The sequence below is a fragment of the Diceros bicornis genome, chromosome 2 (genome assembly GCF_020826845.1).
Source record: "Diceros bicornis minor isolate mBicDic1 chromosome 2, mDicBic1.mat.cur, whole genome shotgun sequence".
Taxonomy (NCBI): domain Eukaryota; kingdom Metazoa; phylum Chordata; class Mammalia; order Perissodactyla; family Rhinocerotidae; genus Diceros; species Diceros bicornis.
Window position 1 is genome coordinate 25,396,025 of NC_080741.1, and position 19,264 is coordinate 25,415,288.

General features: G+C 38.2%; 1 protein-coding gene across 1 annotated transcript in view; it reads left to right on the forward strand.

Moving 5' to 3' along the window:
* Positions 1 to 19,264, forward strand: part of KCNH8 (potassium voltage-gated channel subfamily H member 8) — a 371,503-nt gene that overhangs the window by 309,406 nt on the left and 42,833 nt on the right. The window contains exon 12 of the mRNA XM_058553749.1: positions 17,675 to 17,713. Coding sequence (XP_058409732.1) covers positions 17,675 to 17,713 — 39 coding nt within the window. The remainder of the gene's footprint in view (positions 1 to 17,674; positions 17,714 to 19,264) is intronic.

Here is a 19,264-nt window from a genome sequence, read left to right on the forward strand (position 1 = left end):
ATATTCTCTGCCCATTTTTTGATCTGGTTGTTCATTTTTTTGTCATTGAGTTGTATGAGCTTTTTATATATTTTGGAAATTAATTCCTTGTCAGATATATGATTTGCAAATATTTTCTCCCAGTTAGTGGGTTGTCTTTTCATTTTGTTGATGGTTTCGTTTGATTTGCAGAAGCTTTTTAGTCTGATGTAGTCCCATTTGTTTATTTTTTCTATTGTTTCCCTTGCCCAGGTAGACATGGTATTTGAAAATATGCTGCTAAGACAAATGTCAAAGAATGTACTGCCAATATTTTCTTCTACAAGTTTTATGGTTTCAGGTCTTAGCTTCAAGTCTTTGATCCATTTTAAGTTAATTTTTGTGTGTGGTGTAAGATAATGGTCTACTTTCATTCTTTTGCATGTGGCTGTCCATTTTTCCCAACACCATTTATTGAAGAGACTTTCCTTTCTCCACTGTATGTTCTTGGCTCTTTTGTCGAAGATTAGCTGTCCATAGATGTGTGGTTTTATTTCTGGGCCTTCAATTCTGTTCCATTGATCTGTGTATCTGTTTTTGTGCCAGTACCATGCTGTTTTTTTTTATTATAGCTTTGAAGTATATTTTGAAGTCAGGGATTGTGATACCTCCAGTTTTGTTCTTTTTTCTCACGATTGCTTTGGCTATTCGGGGTCTTTTGTTGTTCCATATAAATTTTAGGATTCTTTGCTCTATTTCCCTGAAGAATGCACTGGTATTCTGATTGGGATTGCATTGAATCTGTAGTGTGCTTTCAGTAACATGGACATTTTAATTATGTTTGTTCTTCCAATCTGTAAGCATGGAATATCTTTCCATTTCTTTATGTCCTCTTCAATTTCTCTCAATGTCTTATAGTTTTCATTGTATCGGTCTCTCACCTCCTTGGTTAAATTTATTCCTACATATTTTATTCTTTTTGTTGCAGTTGTGAATGGGATTGTATTCTTGACTTCTCTTTCTCCTAGTTTGTTATAAGTGTATAGAAATGCAACTGATTTTTGTAAGTTGATTTCATACGCCACAACTTTGCTGTAGTTGATTATTTCTAATAGTTTTCTGGTGGATGCTTTAGGGTTTTCTGTGCATAGAATCATAGAGTGCACAAATAGTGAGAGTTTCACTTCTTCCTTTCTAATTTGGATACCTTTTATTTCTTTTTCTTGCCTGATTTCTCTGGCAAAAACCTCCATTACTACGTTGAATAGGAGTGGTGAGAGTGGGCACGCTTATTTTGTTCCTGTTCCCAGAGGAATGGCTTTCAGTTTTTCATCATTAAATGTGATGTTGGCTGTGGGTTTGTCATATATGGCCTTTACCATTTTGAGGTACTTTCCTTCTGTGCCCATTTTATTGAGAATTTTTATCATAAATGGATGTTGGAGCTTGTTAAATGCTTTCTCTGCATCTATTGAGATGACCATGTGATTTTTATTCCTCATTTCGTTCACGTGGTATATGTATCACATTGATTGATTTGCAGATGTTGAACCATCCCTGTGTCTCTGGTATAAATCCCACTTGATCATGGTGTATGATCCTTTTAATGTATTTCTGTATTTGGTTTGCCAATATTTTATTGAGGATTTTTGCATGTATGTTCATAAGCAACATTAGCCTGTAATTTTCCTTCTGTTTGTTGTCCTTGTCTGGTTTTTGTATCAGGGAAATGTTGACCTCATGGAATGAGTTAGGAAGCATTCTGTCTTCAATTTTTTGAAATAGTCTGAGGAGGATAGGTATTAAATTTTCTTTGAATGTTTGGTAAAATTCTCCAGAGAAGCTATCCAGTCCTAGACTTTTGTTCTTTGGGAGGATTTTGAATACTGTTTCAACCTCTTAACTTGTGATGGGTCTATTCAGAGTCTCCATTTATTCTTGATTCAGTTTTGGGAGTTTGTATGAGTCTAAGAATTTATCCATTTCTTCTAGGTTTTTCCATTTGTTGGCATATAGCGTTTCATAGTATTCTCTCATAATACTTTGTATTTCTCTGGTATCCATCGTAATTTCTCCCTTTTCATTTCTAATTTTATTTATTTGAGCCTTCTCTCTTTTTGTCTTACTGAGTCTGGCTAAGGATTCATCAATTTTGTTCATCTTCTCAAAGTACCAGCTCTTAGTTTCATTGATCCTTTCTACTGTTTTTTGTTTTTTGTTTTTTTGTCTTTATTTCTGCTCTAATTTTTATTATTTCCCTCCTTCTGGTGATTTTGGGCTTTGTTTGTTCTTTTTCAGCTTTGTTTGGTGTAGTTTAAGATTACTTATTTGAGATTTTTCTTGTTTGTTGAGGCGGGCTTGTATTGCTATGAATTTCTCTCTTATAATGGCTTTTGCTGCATCCCACGTGAATTGGTGTGGTGTATTTTCATTTTCATTTGTCTCCAGGTATTTTTTAATTTCTCCTGGGATTTTTTCATTGATCCAATGATTGTTCAGTAGCATGTGGTATAGTCTCTATATATTTCTGACTTTCCCAGCTTTTTTCTCGTAGTTGATTTCTAGTTTCATAGCATTGTGTTTGGAAAATATGCTTGATATGATTTCAGTCTTCTTATATTTATTGAGGCTTGCCTTGTTTCCCAAGATATGGTCTATCTTTGAGAATGTTCCGTGTGCTCTTGAGAAGAATGTGTATTCTGTTGTTTTTGATGGAATGTTCTCTATATATCTGTTAAGTCCATCTGATCAGGTGTTTTATTTAAATCCACTATTTCCTTGTTGACTTTCTGTCTGGATGATCTATCCATTGATGTAAGTGGTGTGTTGAGGTCTGCTACTATTATTGTGTTGCTATTAATTCCTCCCTTTAAGTCTGTTAATAATTGCTTTATATACTTTGGTGGTCCTGTGTTAGGTGCAAATATATTCATAAGTGTTATGTCCTCTTGGTGGAATGTCCCTTTTGTCATTATATACTGTCCCTCCTTGTCTCTTTTGTCTTGAAATCTGCTTTGTCTGATATAAGTATGGCAACATCTGCTTTCTTTTGTTTGCCATTTACCTGGAGCATCATCTTCCATCCCTTCACTCTGAGCCTATGTTTGTCTTTAGAGCTGAGATGTGTTTCCTGGAGGCAGCATATTGTTGGGTCTTGTTTTTTAATCCATCCAGCCCCTCTGCGTCTTTTGTTAGACAAGTCAATCCATTTACATTTAGAGTGATTATTGATATATGAAGGCTTAATACTGCCATTTTATCTCTTATTTTCTGGTTGTTCTATATTTCCATTGTTTCTCTTCCCTTGTTTTTCTGACTTCCATTTCAGTTTGTTGGTTTTTTGTGATGGTTTTCTCAGTTTTCTCTTTATTTATGATTTGTGTCTCTGCTGTGATTTTTTGTTTAGTGGTTACCGTGGGGTTTGTATAAAAGATCTCATAGATAAGATAGTCCTTTTCTGATAGTCTCTTTTCTTCATTAGCCTAAGCAGGTTCCATCCCTTTCCTCTACCCCTTCTGAGTTATTGTTGTCACAAATTACTCTGTTTTGTGTTGTGAGTTTGTGACTAAATTGAAGGTTTATAGTTATTTTTGATGTTTTCCCTCTCTTTATCTTTTATATTATAATTAAGTTTTCGCTAACCTGTTCTGATGGAGAGCTGCAGTTTTCTGAAACTATTTATCTCCTTGCTGAAAGCTTTGCAGACCTTTGCATATTTGTTTCAGGTGTGAGGGTTTCCTCCATCATTTCTCATAAAGGAAGTCTAGTAGTGATGAACTCCCACACTTTCCTTTTGTTTATCTGGCAAAGCTTTTATTTCTTTCTTTTTTGTGTGTGAGGAGCCCTGTGCTAACATCTGCCAATCCTCCTCTTTTTTTGCTGAGGAAGACTGGCCCTGGGCTAACATCCGTGCCCATCTGCCTCCATTTTATATGGGACGCCGCCACAGCGTGGCTTGCCAAGCAGTGCGTCAGTGCGCGCCCAGGATCCGAACGGGCAAACCCCGGGCTGCTGCAGCGGAGCACGTGCACTTAACTGCTTGCACCACCGGGCCGGCCCCAGCTTTTATTTCTTCATCATATCTGAAGGACAGTTTTTCTGGTAGAGTATTCTTGGCTGAAAGTTTTTGTCTTTCAGTATTTTGAATATCTTTCCATTCTTTCCTAGCCTGTAAGGTTTTGCTGAGAAATCTGCTAAAAGCCTGATAGATGATCCTTTGTAGATTATTTTGTTCTACCTTGCTGCCCTTAATATTTTTTCTCTGTCATTGGATTTTCCCAGTTTTACTCTTATATGCCTTGGAGAAAATATCTTTGCATTGATGTAAATAGGAGTTCTATTGGCTTCATGTACTTGTAAGTCCAGTTCTGTCCCCAGGTTTGGGAAGTTCTCAGCTGTTATTTCTTTGAACAAGCTCTCTACTCCTTTCTCCCGCCCTTCTCCCTCTGGAATACCTATAATCCTTATGTTGCTCTTCCTAATTGATTTGGATATTTCTCAAAGAATTCCTTCATTTTTTTAAATCTTAGTTCTCTCTCCTCCTCCACCTGAAGCATTTCTATATTTCTATCCTCTAAATCACTAATTCTGTCCTCCATAATGTCAGCTCTATTTTTTAAGGATTCTAGATTATTTTTTATATCATTCATTGTGTTCTTTGTATCCAGAATTTCTGTTTTGTTTTTTCTTATAGTTTCACTCTCCTTGGTGAAGTATTCCTTTTGCTCATTAATTTTATTCCTGAGCTCATTGAACTGTCTTTCTGAGTTTTCTTGTAACTCATTGAGTTTCTTTATGACAACTATTTTCAATTCTCTGTCATTCAGATTATAAATTTCTGTCACATCAGGGTTGGTTTCTGCAGACTTGTTATTTTCCTTCTGCTCTGAAGTGTTACTCTAGTTTTTCATGGTGTTTGATGAACTGATCCTTTGCTGGAGCACTTGTGGTAGTATCAGGTTGCAAATTCCACCTGCCATCACTGGGGGGAAGCAGGAGCTGTGTTTCTGACCCACTCTGCTGGAAGTTGTGCGGGTACCCTGGGTGCTCCATCAGGCCAGGTTAGCGTTTGTGCACCAGTTGCTGTGCTTGGTGGGTGGGGCTGCTTCACAGGGTCCAAGCCAGGGCCACTTTTTGGGGCCATGGCGGCATGGTGGAAGCTCCTGCAGATCAGGATAGTGTTTGCAGGGGTGCGTAGCACTGCCATAGCCTCCTCTTACAGTCACACCAGGGTGCGTTCCCATTGGCGAGGCTGCAGAGGTACTGTGTGCACTCCCATAGGCCGTGATAATGTTCATGCACATGTGCAGGGCTGCTGCTGCCTCCTCTTACAGTCGCACTGGGGCACCTTCCCACTGGCAGGGCTGCCACAGCGCAGTGGGCACTCCTGTAAGCCAGGATAGCATTCATGCACATGCTGGGCTGTCCCTGCCTCCTCTTAGGATAGCGCCAGCCACTGTGTGAGGAACCGTGACCTAGCTCGCTGCTCCCAGGCTGGGAGAGGGGAGTTCTTACCTATCTCCACTGCTTCTCGGGTATCCAGTCCGTCCCCTTTCAGATGTATAGCTGCATGGGCCTCTCAGGCACCCTGTCGTGCTGTGTGGGTATCCTCCATTGATCAGTGAATGTCCATTTAGTTGTAATTCAGAGGCGAAGAGACAAAGGAAACAGCTCGCTCTGCCAGGTTGCTGATGTCATTCTCATTAGGTTTTAATTTCTCTAGTAAACTGAATATTTAGCAGCCTATCTACTGCTGAGGAAAGGATGCTAATGTTTATTAAGTATGTATTATGAGTAAGGCAATTTGTTTACATTACTACTTTTAATTTAATTTTAATCTTTGCATCACCCCTGAGAGTTTGAATTATGCTTTTGCTTTACAGATGAAGGAACTGAGTGTCCAAGTAGTACACTGCCTGAGATTACAGAATCAGTGAAAGAATCAAACAGTATAAAATTGAGTCAAGGGGCCAGCCCGGTGGCATAGTGGTTAAGTTTGCGTGCTCCGCTTCAGTGGCCCAGGATTCATGGGTTCGGATCCCAGATGCAGACCTACACTCCTCATCAAGCCATGCCATGGCAGCGTCCCATATACAAAATAGAGGAAGATTGGCACAGATGTTAACTCAAGGCCAATCTTCCCTACACACACACAAAAAAATCAAGTCAAACTCTGGTATTCTGAATCCCAGTACATTTGTCCACTAAAGCACTGTGCCACAAATCAGATCATAAATCTCCTAAAAGGAGCTGGTCTCCTTCAGATATTCTGACTTACAGCAGAAGCTATACTGAATTTCCAGAATAACATTCACTTTAATCTTCTTAACCTTAATGCTATTACTTGTCGTGTCTCATCAAAAACCCACTGTGCCTAAAGATCTCAAAAAAGACATCTCATTAACAAAAGAACAAGTAAGACAGCAGAACTATTGTAGCTTATGTCCTCTATGCTAGGATTTGGGCTTTTATTTGCTCATAAATCCATCCTTTTATTAAATAACCCTGTGGCCATAGACTAGCTCTGGGAGAATTTCTTCCCATTCAAGTATGTGCTTTTCAGGCTGCTATACACATCATTGTTCATCCTTCCCTCGCTTCATGTTCAAGAGTAAATTTGTGAACTCTCCACTCTACCATCATTTCAAATGTACAAAATAGTATTTCAATTTCCTTCCAGACTCAGTTTTATCCTTGTAAGAAGCTGGAGGCCTTCTTATTAACTGAAATAAATAAAAATCACATTGGAGTGTGAATGTATCACATTTGCCAACAAATGACACATTCTCTGTACTTCCTGAGCATACACACATGCTCATACACATGTATGCAGTTATGTAGAGGGATTGAGAGTATGGGTGAAAGAAGCAATACTTTTACCTTAGAGTTTCGTTCACATTTATCAATCAATATGTAAATAGTTCACCTGTGGATATGTTAGGACTTTTTTTAAACATAATTTTATTCCGGTTTTTTTCTTCGAGAATTTGATCTGCTGGGACTTGTTAGAATATTCCTGAAGTTTTACTGCAGTAAATATTTTGCTGTTTGAGCTATGCTAGTCTGATAATGTTTCACAGGTCAACCTTGGACATATGTGACATTTCATTAATCTCACTAATTTTTCCCTCTAATCCCAAACCCTGACTCAACTGTTTCAGTATAAAGTCAATGAGTGGTATGATTAAAGCTGTTGTAAATGAGCTAAGTTAGTAGAAATTAAATTAAAATTAAAAACAAATTACAAAATCCCAGGATAAACATTTTTAATAGTGCTTTTCCCATGAAGTTCCCCAAAAGGGTGTAGATGGCAGATATGATGACATGTGGTAGAAACAGTCTGCTTACACCTCAGCACAGACTATGCTTGGGAGGCAGATCTGGAGGCCTCCCGTTTCATCAGATTTGAAGCATCTATTTGCTCACTATTTAAGGCCAGCATTCTGGGATGCCAAAAGAGTGGCGGCTTTGACTGGAGGAAACAGTTGCCAAGTAGTCAGAAATATGAAGCAAACAAGATGCCAAGTTAGGGGGGAAATTGAAGCACCTCAAAATTATGAATTGGAAGGCCAGCGTGCAGTAATAATAACTCTATAAGGGGAGAAGGACCCAAGGAGATGCAATTTTGTCTAATGAATTGGGATTTAAAGGATTTGGTTTCCATGTCATTGAGAAAAATGATTAAGGAAAATTCTGAGAGGAACATCTGCAAGATGCTAAGCTTTTAGTGATGTGGTAATCCCACTTAAATTTTCCATCCTGAAGATTCAGGTCTTTAAAAGCAGAACATATGGTGACCAATCTGTGTCACTGCATTTTGCCAGCATTCATAAACAGTCTCAAGTCTGACTAGTGCTAACAAAGCATATTTATATTCTAGGTTATATAGTTTACATTTTTTCTTTGGGGCTATTATTCACCCTTCCATCTTGATAATACAAAATGTTAGCGTCATATATGAAAAAAATCCAAAACACCCAAACAAGATTCTGTCAAAAAGAGCAATGAATGCCAGATAGTAGACTCAATACACATAGGAGTTGTATGACTTGGAACAAGTTGCTTTCCTTCAGTGGACCTCCAGTTCCTCATCTCTGGCCTAGATGCTCACCAAGAAACTTTATCAGTTGGGTCAGGCTGAATGCTGTAACAACCAACTCCAAGTCTCAGTGACTTAATACAATAAGGAGGATAAAAGACTTATGAGTTCTGTCTCATTCATACCACAGCGTACAGAGGATAGCTTTTCATTTGGTGATTCGGGAATCCAAGCTTCCTTTATGTAGTGGCGCCATCGTCCCCTAGGCCTCAGAGTCCTCTGGAACTCAAAGTCCTCCACTAGATACTTTGTACCTGTCTAGCCAACCAGCTAACAGGGAGAATATGGAGGTTCTCCTTGCCTCACTCAGGGGCCAGGCTAGAAATGGCATAGATCTCTTCTGCTCACATTCCATTGGCCAGAATTAGTCATATGGTTCAGCCTAAGTACAAGCAGGCTGGGAAATCTCATCAAGCTGTGTGTCTAAGAGGACACAATTGGTGAACAACCAACCACTCTGAGCCATAGGCACTTCTAGCATTATCTGCCTGTTATTTTTTTTATTCCAGTTTGAGAAAGCTTTTAAACATGAGAAAGGTGCACAACCAAATTAACTTATTTGTTTTTGCTCTGTGTGTGTTTTATTATTGTGTTTTTGTTTTGTCTTTGAATGAAAATATCTTCTTCAGGAAACACAGAATTGGCACACATGACGTCATATTTAGTATTTTTAAGAAAATGTGAGGAGTGGCAAATGAATGCAGCTTGCTGGATATATGAGTGTGCCATCATTTGAAGAAAGCTTGGCCTATAAGAATATGAATCTACCAAATTCATTGATAAATAGGAAGGTATTCATACCTTAAAATATTTCTTCAAATTTTCTAAGTACTTTACACACAGACACTTTAATGGTACTTCCCCAAGTAAAAATAAATGTTTGTTTGTAAGTTCTGAATTAAGTAACATAAAAGGAAGAGTGAGAGGAGGAAGAGAGGCTTAAAGGCGGTGATTTAGAGCCAGTGCCAAGTAGAGGTTACACCTCCTGAAGATCTAACAGAAATTAATGGGGAAAATATGACTTCCTCTGTGGGACTCCACATGCCTTATTTTGGAAGCACCTTTATTACCTAAAAGGTGGTGCCTACACAGTTCAACCAAGGCCAGAATTATTCCTTCAAAGAATCCAGCATTGCTGGTTTCCCACAACCCCCAAAGAAACAACTTAATGAGCACAATTTAATCCAGGAGATTGGAAACTTGAAGGCCCAGAATTGGTTTGCACAAATTTTGGTAAATAGTTATGAAAGCATCATCCTTCCAATAGAGTCACTTGTGCATATTTTGCAATTAAGGAAATAATAGCCTTAAAACTTGGAGAGAAAAATTTGTTCTGAAGAGAATTATATGTATACATTTCATGTATGTAACTAAAAGAATGATGTCTTTGTGTGAATCTGTAAATAACTGAGTTAATTCTGTAAATTCAGAATGACCCCACTATAAGAAGTTATACCCATTCTAAATGGATATGCCTTATTCACTGTTCACATTTTTATGAAGAAGAGTTCCTCAATGGATATCGCTGTGATTTTCCCCATCTTAGAAATAGCCACTTAGTGACTAGGTTGCCATGTGACAACTCTAAAAACTTGTCCACATAGCGTAATTTTAGGAAAGGAGTCATTGCCTCACCTCTCCCCACAAACCTCTCCCTTAAATTTCTCACTATTATTTTTAAAGGTTAAGGAAAAGTCTATCCTATAATGAAAACTCATGCTCAAAAATATAAATTTACATAAGAAAAGAAATAGAAAATACACACTACTGTATAAATAACTGGAGAAGGATCTTTTTCCTCACAAGAAGCATGTTTTGGGTGAGAACATTATTAGGGAAGAGACTCAAAGAAGGAAATGAGATATATCAGGCTTGTTTTATCTGTGATAATTTTTGTTCTGGGAGCTTCCTGGAGCACCACTGGAGGAGCAAAAATGCCAACTCAGTCGAGTTTCTTCCTAAACTTCAGTGGCTTGTAATCCTATTGTGAATTCTCACAAAGATTTTGATTTTAGTCAACATATAATTTGTCAATAATATCTTCCTCATGGTGCTCCACACATCACCTTTGAGTCCAACAAAACTGTGACGTAAGAAGCTTGGCCTCACATCTACCAACTGTGAGACTTTCTTCCTCACCTAAAAATTGTCGAATATTTGGTAAAAGTGTGAATGCTATGATGAACAATATTCTTTATGCTAATGTTTCAAAGACATCTTTAATTTAAAAATACATGCATGTGGTCATGTAGAAGCTGTCTATGACCCCACTATCAAGGTCCTATAGTAGGTCTCTTCTTATTTTCTGTGGTTAAGTGAGCTTAACCAAGGCACAATGGTTCAAATGAGCAAATTAGCTCATTTCAGTTTACTAGTTCAAACACTGTCTTCAACATATTGGGCTGTTCAACTTTTTTATTACAGTGTATAGTTGACAATGGTCTTCCTAGGCAGCAAATTAGGCATTTCGCATCAGCTTTAAAAGGGCCATCGGGAGTTGTGATACTCAAACTTCTCACACCAAATTGAGCATCTTTCTTCACCGACCTGGTTTGGAACCAAAGCGCTCAGCATGTATCCTGAAAATCTTATGAAATCAGCTATTGTGTTTCCTTACAATTACATAGTAGCTGATTTTACAGGCTAACCAGGAGCCATTGTACCCTAATCAGAAGCGGGTCATTGTGGGGCATGGGATCTCAGCTCAACATAATGAGTTTAAACTGTGTAAATTCTTTCAGCACTGATTAGCCTACTGAACTCCTAAATCATTGGTTTGGTACATAGCTCCTTAAGCCTGAAATCTTTAAAACGGTATGTCATTGTTGAGAGATTTCTAGTTAGTTTTCTTCACATAATAGTGTGTATTTTCCTCTTTATCTTTCTAGAATCATGTGAACCACATATTAGTAAATAACTTTCTCTCCCTCAAAATCATCCTACATTTTCCAAGTTTTTAAATGATTACCAAGGGATTCCTTTGGGTTTTCTTTTAATTCCAAAGGCTTGTAATTTATGCATTTGAATTCAGAGACAGGAAGTTAAAATTGTGCTTGAGTTAATTTGTATATATTGTCAATGTGTTATTGACTGTATTCATAGGCGTGGACAATTTGAAAATGCCTTATTTTATTTACGTGAAGCAGATAGAGGGGTTGAGAGTGAAAAAAATAGAAGGTCAAGCCATTACTTTATAGAAAATCTTCCACTTAGTATTGTGTAAAGAGTGTGTTTTTGTGGCCCTTCTGCTAGGAGAACAATTTGAAGAAAACTCATGTTTGAGAAGTTTATGGCTGGCGCTGGCCCCGTGGCCAAGTATTTCATGTTCCTTGTGCTCCACTTCGGCGGCCCAGGTTCACAGGTTCAGATCTTGGGGGCGGACCTATTCCACTCACCAGCCATGCTGTGGAGGCATCCCACATACAAAATAGAGGAAGACTGTCACAGAGGTTAGCTCAGGGCAAATCTTTCTCACCAAAAAAAAAAATAGTTCACGGCCTCTTTGTTAAGGAGTCCTACATATATTTTAGTTTCAAGTTGTAGAAACCCATCTGTGTGAATATTTAGATATCCATTACCTAACTAATAATGTTCTATTCCCCACTATCTCATTTCAAAGAAATCGTTTCTTCATAATCAGTATCAACAATAATATAATTAACACTTATTAACATGAATTATTCTTTATACCAGACACTGGACCAAGTACTCAAGTGCAAAAATGTGAGGATTTTTTTCACCATGAATTCCATGTGAGATTCCCTGTGGATAATTAAGTTGAAGTGATGAGATTTAACACTGCCCAGCAGGGTCCACAGGCTTTCTCTCCCTGGAGAAACAAAGGAGGCCTGGAAGGCGTGGCGCCACCTACCGGTCACCTCTGGCGGGAAAGTTGAGTGTTATGACCAGAGGGAAGCAGGAACTGGAGAAGTGTGAACAGGAGGGCTCCACAGAGAGTTTCCACGAGAGAACTGAGAGGCACCTCTGTTATTGCTAATGAGATAGAAAAGGAAGGGTAATTTTAAAAAGTATTACTGTGGGTTATCAAAAGTATTGCCTTTAAGGTTCTTGAAAGATACACATAAAAAAAAAACAAGAATTATTTTTTAATTATTTTCAGTTGCTGTACTGCATTTCTCTTAATGTGACACAATGCCAGATATGGCCAACTGGGTCTCCAGGATTTGTTCAGTTTACACGTATATATCTCAATTAATCCTCAAAACAACTCTAGATAGTATTGCATTTTTGAGAGGAAGAAATGAAAGCTCACAGAATTTTGATTGATGTTGACCATGACACTGGTTCCAACCAACAGAATGTAAGTAGAAGTGACATGTCACTTCTAGGCTGGGGCCGTCACATGCCCAGTATGCCTTCCCCATACTATCTCTCCCCTCTCCTGAGCTGCCAACTGGATGATGCCAGGACAATCCTGAGACCACATGATGGCAGAACCACAAAATAGAAGAAGCCTGTGTCCCTGAATTTACGACTTAGAGAAGAACTGCTTGACATACATCAAACTGCACAAGAATGAGAAATAAAATTCTTTTGTGTTAAGCAATTGAAATTTAGCACATTATTTGTTACCACAGCATTACCTATCCTATCCCAATTAATATGCTTCCCAAGGTCATATAGCTAATAAGTGACAGGACTAGGAAAATCCCAACTCTTAACCACTATGCTATACTATCTTCTAAATGGGTCCCATCCCCAGGCGCATAGACCTTTTATCATAATATACATTGCTGAAGAATTTTTGTGGTGCTTTCTATACTATAGGCTCAGTAGCTGATTCTCCTCTCTAGCAGTCAATACACACTAAATTCAGGACTCGATTACTTGACTTGTACTTTCTGCGTCAGAAGTAATAGTATTTACCTAAGGGAAGAGAATTCTCTTCTAAGTCTTAATAGTTTGTCTTGACTTCAAGGCTTGGGGTGAAATTGGGAAATGTCAAAATCATCAGTTTTTTCATTAAAATCTCATTTCTGTTTCTAAGTTATAAAGCAAGCAAAGGAAACAATAGAAACTGTATTACGCTCTTAGGGTTTCAGACCAGCCTCAAAAATCTCTCCTCTAGGCTGAATGGTGGTAAACTCTCAGACTTGTTTAGTTGAAAAGGAATGCTCCCTTATTCAAAGCCTATCCTTTCTCCAGAGGTTTCCAATTACTCCTCCCATCTGCCACCTGCCATTGGTGTCACTCACTACTTAATGACACCTCTACTTGAGTCTGTATAAGAAAGAAGCAAATTAGAAATGAAAATGAGACATATTGATATGTTACTTGCTTGTATTATATGACAATTATTTATAGTTTTGTAAGAGTGGACATTTTAACTATGTGAGTTATAGGGTTATTTACAAGTATCCTTTATTCATATTCTTTTTATCCCAAAAAACCACCAAGCCTGGTAATGTTGCTGTCCAGTGAACAAGATAAAATATGTGATAATCCCTTTTTCTGAATGAGAACACATGTTCCTTCAATCTGCTTTGTGACTTAATCAATGTGGCATTATTAACAAAGCAGAGGATGTCATGAATCAGTCAGAAGGAAGAGCCTTGTAATTCACATCTCATTTCCCAATTGAGCAATCATCTGTGGATAACATTCCTACCAGAGCACTTTAGTGTCTTATGAGATTCCATAGTTGAGGGGACATTTGCAGACTCAGGGGCTTATAATTCTGGCCTATGGACCAAGTAAACAATGGAAATAGATTTCCTACCTTCCTTGGGCCTCTGATCCATGGGTTTACAGTTTAGGATTCCTAGGTCCATGTGGTGGATTCCATTCATATTTGCTTCCTTCCTGCCTCATAGTAGCCAATTTCTTGGTGGTATGGCCTCTTGAAAAGAACTTGAGAGTAAGGAGAGTTTATTGATAATGACTCCCCACCACTGAAAAACCACTCAAGCTTTTTCTGAACGTGGGGCCTTGGCATGAAAGGCTGAGGCCCCAAACCTTATTATTATAGTACCATCTGTCAGAATTCAGAGGCATTTTAAAGGGTGGAGGAAATAGTTGAAAGAAATCAAACAGCTTATTTCCCAACCAAGAGAATTCATGAAAATCCTAATAGCAGAAAAATTTCCTGTTGAGGAATTTAAGAACTTAAGAAAAGATGAGTTGGATGGCCAAGATCGGGTATGAGCCTATGAACTCTCTTATAGAAATGTCTTCATTTAGTAAAATAGACAACATTAGAAAGTACAATGGTATTTTTCACACCTAAAATTACCATTAATTTTAGTATCTTTGATTTCCATTTGCAATTCAAGCTCAATAGTAGAATTTTGATGCCTTCTTTACAGTTAAAAAAAAAAACAAGATTGTGAATTTGTTTTACTTTTTTCTAGCAGATGTATGATTATAAGAGACTAATATTCCTCTTCTGGTTCTCCAAGCTAGTGGGCAGTATTTTTGCAATTATAGAGTTCTCCATCTCAGTTTCCGCTGGACTTACAGAGGGATAGAGTATTTTAGAGGGAAAGGAGAAAAGAAGAAAAACTATGTGGAAACTTTTTAAACCAACTTACCATAGCTAATAATGTGTTTCTCTCCCAGTCTACAAGGTTGTAAAGCCTTACCTCTGTTCATAATAACCTTATGCCAAGATATATCCTCAGTCCTTCTTGCCCACATGTGGCTTATTCTGTTCTGACAGACTAAAGGGTACAATTCTATGGTCTGAGTGGGCTGACCCTCAAGCTCCTTTATCTCTCTCCAGACTTTATTGCAACGGCCTCCATTCCTCCTTTTATGTCAGATTTACTTCCCTTTTATCTTTCCCATCTCTATTACTTCCTCCTTTTTTTTCCTACTTATCCCTATCAGAGATTACCAGCGGTTCTTTCTACTGTCTAAAAGGAGTAAAAGTTTCCTGAGGGAGGGACTCAAAATTGGAAAAGACTGCCTTCTTCAAAACTTTCAAAACATTTGAGTTTTATTCTAATTGCTGGAACAAGAACATGGGATCGATAAATGTTTTCCATCCAAATGTTGTATCCATGCATTTCTTTTTCCTGGGAAGAGAATGCCTAGAATTCATCAGATTTCCTGAAAGATCTGTGACTCAGAAAAGGTTAAAGAGGTGCTTGGGTGACTTAATATCATGAATTTTTTGGGTCTGCTTTGTGGCAATCCTCAAACCCTGTGCCAGATTAAATTCTACAATACGTCAGGCATTTAGTCTTTACGGCCCGAGGAACAGCATTAACTGCTGGAGGAGGTAACTGAGACAACTTATGATTCTGTGTAGGGTGCGTGGAGAGTCAGGATGCATGGCCTCTGCATGGTAGAGGTTCTGCCACTAACTTGATGTAGGAATTGGGCAAGTTATCTCATCTTCTTGGGCCACAGTTTCCACATCTCTAGCTAGAGAGTGGGACTAACGCTGTGGTTTCAAACCTGACCTGGAGACCCGGGCCCCACCACTGCCAACTGAAAGAGACTTGCTGAAGTTGGTCCTCTGGAATCTGATATTTTTAGGAATGCTTTTCAAAACATTCTGTTATTTGCCTGGGGTGCACGCCATTGTAGCAGACACTCTTTAGGGTCACTTCTAGCTTTAAAAAACTGACTTTCAGTTAAACTAATATTCTCTGCACTTTGCAGAATCTGGATCAGCATGAAGGGTTAGTCAATAGAATGAATATGTCATAGCACTCTTTTTAAATACTTGTGATTAATGCTATATGTAAATGAAGTGATTTATTCAGAGAGCTTATCACAGTAGTGCTGGCTATATGACGAATACTTACCGCATAGGACTGCAACGAAAATTAATGGACATATGGCTAGCGAGCATTTGTCAGGGTGCTGATGACATAGTGAATACTTACTGGATTGATAGGCGATAGGATGATAATAACAGTGATGTTGGTTATGAGATCTTGCTACTCAAAGTGTGCCCCATGGGCCAGCAACATCAATATTATCTGGGAACTCATTAGAAATGCAGAGTCTCAGGCCCCACCCCAGACCTCCTGAATCAGAACCTGCGCTTTAGTGAGAGCCCTGGGTGATTTGTGTGCACATATAAGTTTGAGGAGCACTGATATAGGAAAATAATCTTGGGATGCAGCAACTTGACAGCACTCGTACTAGTAGTAAACCAGGGAGCTGGGAGTCACGTCCAAATCAGAAGACTCTAAGGCCAGTACCTTTCTCTTATGCCTCAGAGGGCGTCTCTGACCCGGAGCTCTTTAGGCTTTGTGAATCCCACTGGGATGTTCTTTCATCCAAGCTGTAACTGGAAGTCTTTTTAAAACACATTTTTGTGTCTACCACGGTAGCAACAGCACTGTAATTTGTTTTATTTTTCACATTTTTAATTATTCAGATGTTTTATTTGTCACCATTTAGGGAATTATTACAAAACTTATGTCTACAATGCTTCTGATTAATGCATATTTAGGCAACTAAGCAGATGTAGAATGGGTTGACTGCATTGATAAAATTAAACATTGATGAAACATATATTTGTACAGCGATAATGATGCCAGCATTTGTATAAATAATAACATCTATTTCCCTAATCATCTAGAAAAAAGAAACAGTGAGAGGGTGACAGAATTACCAAATATGTCTCACTTACTAGGCAGATCACTTTCAAGTGCAAGGTTTTTGTGTGTGTGTGTGTGAATAAAATTGTGTTAATTTATAGCATCTATTTACCACTTTAAAATGAAAGAAGTGTATTTGAGCAAAAAACAATGTGAATGAGACCTGAAGCAGGTTTTCAGGATATGTCATAATTTCCAGAGCTTCTTTGTACATCATGGAAGGAGCATGTTTTTAAATATACCTCTCCACGGTACCACAGTTTGATTTTATACAAGATATGTCCTGAGACCCAAGCTTAAGTGATTCTACATTACCCATTTGTTTTCACATTTTAGCATCTCTGAAATTGGGATCTGTTTTACAATGGATGGCATGTCACAATTTGATTGGCAGAATTGTTTTCTTTTCTATGATCAACAGGATCTTACATTCAATTAAATTGGGGATTAGGATCCTCAGTGAACTTAATCCTAGTCCACAAGGAACATCATAGTGAGTAACAGAAATGAGACAGAAAGGAGCCATCACCCTTGCCCATATTCAAGTAAGAAGGGGAGGTGGATAAAAGAAAGAAATGAGATTAAATAAGAAAAGATTCCATGGATTTCTGTTTTCACAGAGCCAGAGAGAAAATTATGGGAGAGAGAATTTAGCAAAAGGGAAGTCAAGAGGAATGAGGGGATACAAAACAAAAGGAGAGTGAATGAAACAACAAGACAGAAAATAACCAATAAGCCCACCATTTTAGTCATTATCTCCTAGACGTGGTGTCTTGCAGTAGACATTCAATTTGCTGCTCCCTTTTCTTATGACGCAGACTAGTCAGTAGAGCTCCTAGAGGGTGGTATGTGGGAGGTGTTTTCAGCATCTTTCAGGAGATATTTTCTCATCTCTGGTCTACACAGGTGGATCAGCTGTCCCCCACACTCTCTGAACTTGCATCTCTTTCCCCTGCTTCCTACACTGTACCCTGTCCCAAGCCACCTGGGGAGGTTTAAATGATTGTTACAACTTCTGCTTGTTTGTTTGTTCTTTCAGGTGATATCAAGATTGTCGAACAAATCTACGATTTCGCAGGTATGACTTTTGTCAAAGAGTAAAATGTTTATCTAAAATCTGTAGGATTTCCAATAAATCTGTCTCTTCCTTGAGAGTTTTATGTATTTATTTTTGACTTTCCCTAATACACTTCCCAGCGAGAGATGTGGTGACTGACTTTCTTGAGTTTGGGAATAGAGAAGTATTGAAACTCGTGTCTTTATTTAAAGGTTTTATTGTTATTGCTGAAAAGTAGTTTGTCACCAAAACCTACTGAAAGTAGCAAAGTCCTGAGGTATTGATCTTAGAAGTACTTTCATTGTGTTTAAAATTAGTAGTCAAATGTTTTCTTGTAAGTATCCAGTTGGTGGTGCAGCATTATTATCCATAATGTAAAAAACAGGGTTCAGAGATATTCTGGAAGTAGTTTCACTTGAGCTCCTAAGACAATCCAACTTTTAAGTATCCTCTAATTTCACGGAAAACTTTCCCAAAGGAACAGTGATTTGTTTATTTATTACCTAGATTTTTATTACTATAATCCTGTGACAGGAACCCTATAAACACCTCCTTTTCTTGCTCTGTACTCTTCTTGAAGCAGTACCCAGCTTTCACACACGTGCATTCACATACAAACTGCACACAAAATGCATACAGAGCCACACAAATAAATCCAATGACATAACGCATTACAAAGACATTGATAATTTACTAAAGATGGTTGAGGATGGAGCAAACAGGGTTTACTTTTAATACTGTTGGGAAACTTCTTAAAACATCTCAATCCTTTCAACCAAGTTTCTCTCTGGCACTAGTTGTCTTTTCTCTCTCATCTCTACAAAATCCCTCCTCAGGAACTAGCAAAATGGTTATTATGTTTCAATGCTTCTCAACTGGCAGCATTCTCTCACTATTGTACCCCTTTTCCCCCAGACCTTTCCTGTGTTCTCATTCTCATGAAGAGATATTTAGCCTTCTTTTGGATTTACCAATTTGAATTCCTCACCAATTTACAGCACTCTGAAAATGAACATCCCTCCCAAGAATATACTATCTTTAACTTTCAAAAAAAAATCTTATGTGTAATTTAGGCTGAGGTTCACTTGCAATATTAAAACTACCAGAATAGCAGGACTTTTAAGACAGTTTATGTTTATTTCTCTCTCATGGACAAGTCTAGAAGTGGGCAATATAACAATGTGTCAATAGAGGTCCAAGCCTCCTTCTTTCTGCTCTGTCATCCTCAACACATGGCTTCATTCTTTAAGATCTCCTCGTTCTCTAAGATGACTGCTGGAGATCCATCCATTTCATCCATATTCCAGACTAGAAATCAAAGAAATGTGGAAGAGTGAGATAGAAGCTCCCCTCTTTCTAGGAACCTGCCTAAAATTCCTTATAACCTGTCCACTTACATGCCATCATCCCGGAACAGCCTCATGACGAAACCAAGTAGCAAGGGAAACTGAAAAATGTGATCTTTGAGCAGGATGTGTTGTTGCTAAGAGTTCTGTTAACTAAGAAAGAAGAGGAGATTATGTAAAAAGGATATAACCAGCATTCTCCATAGCACCTGCCCTGATGTAAATG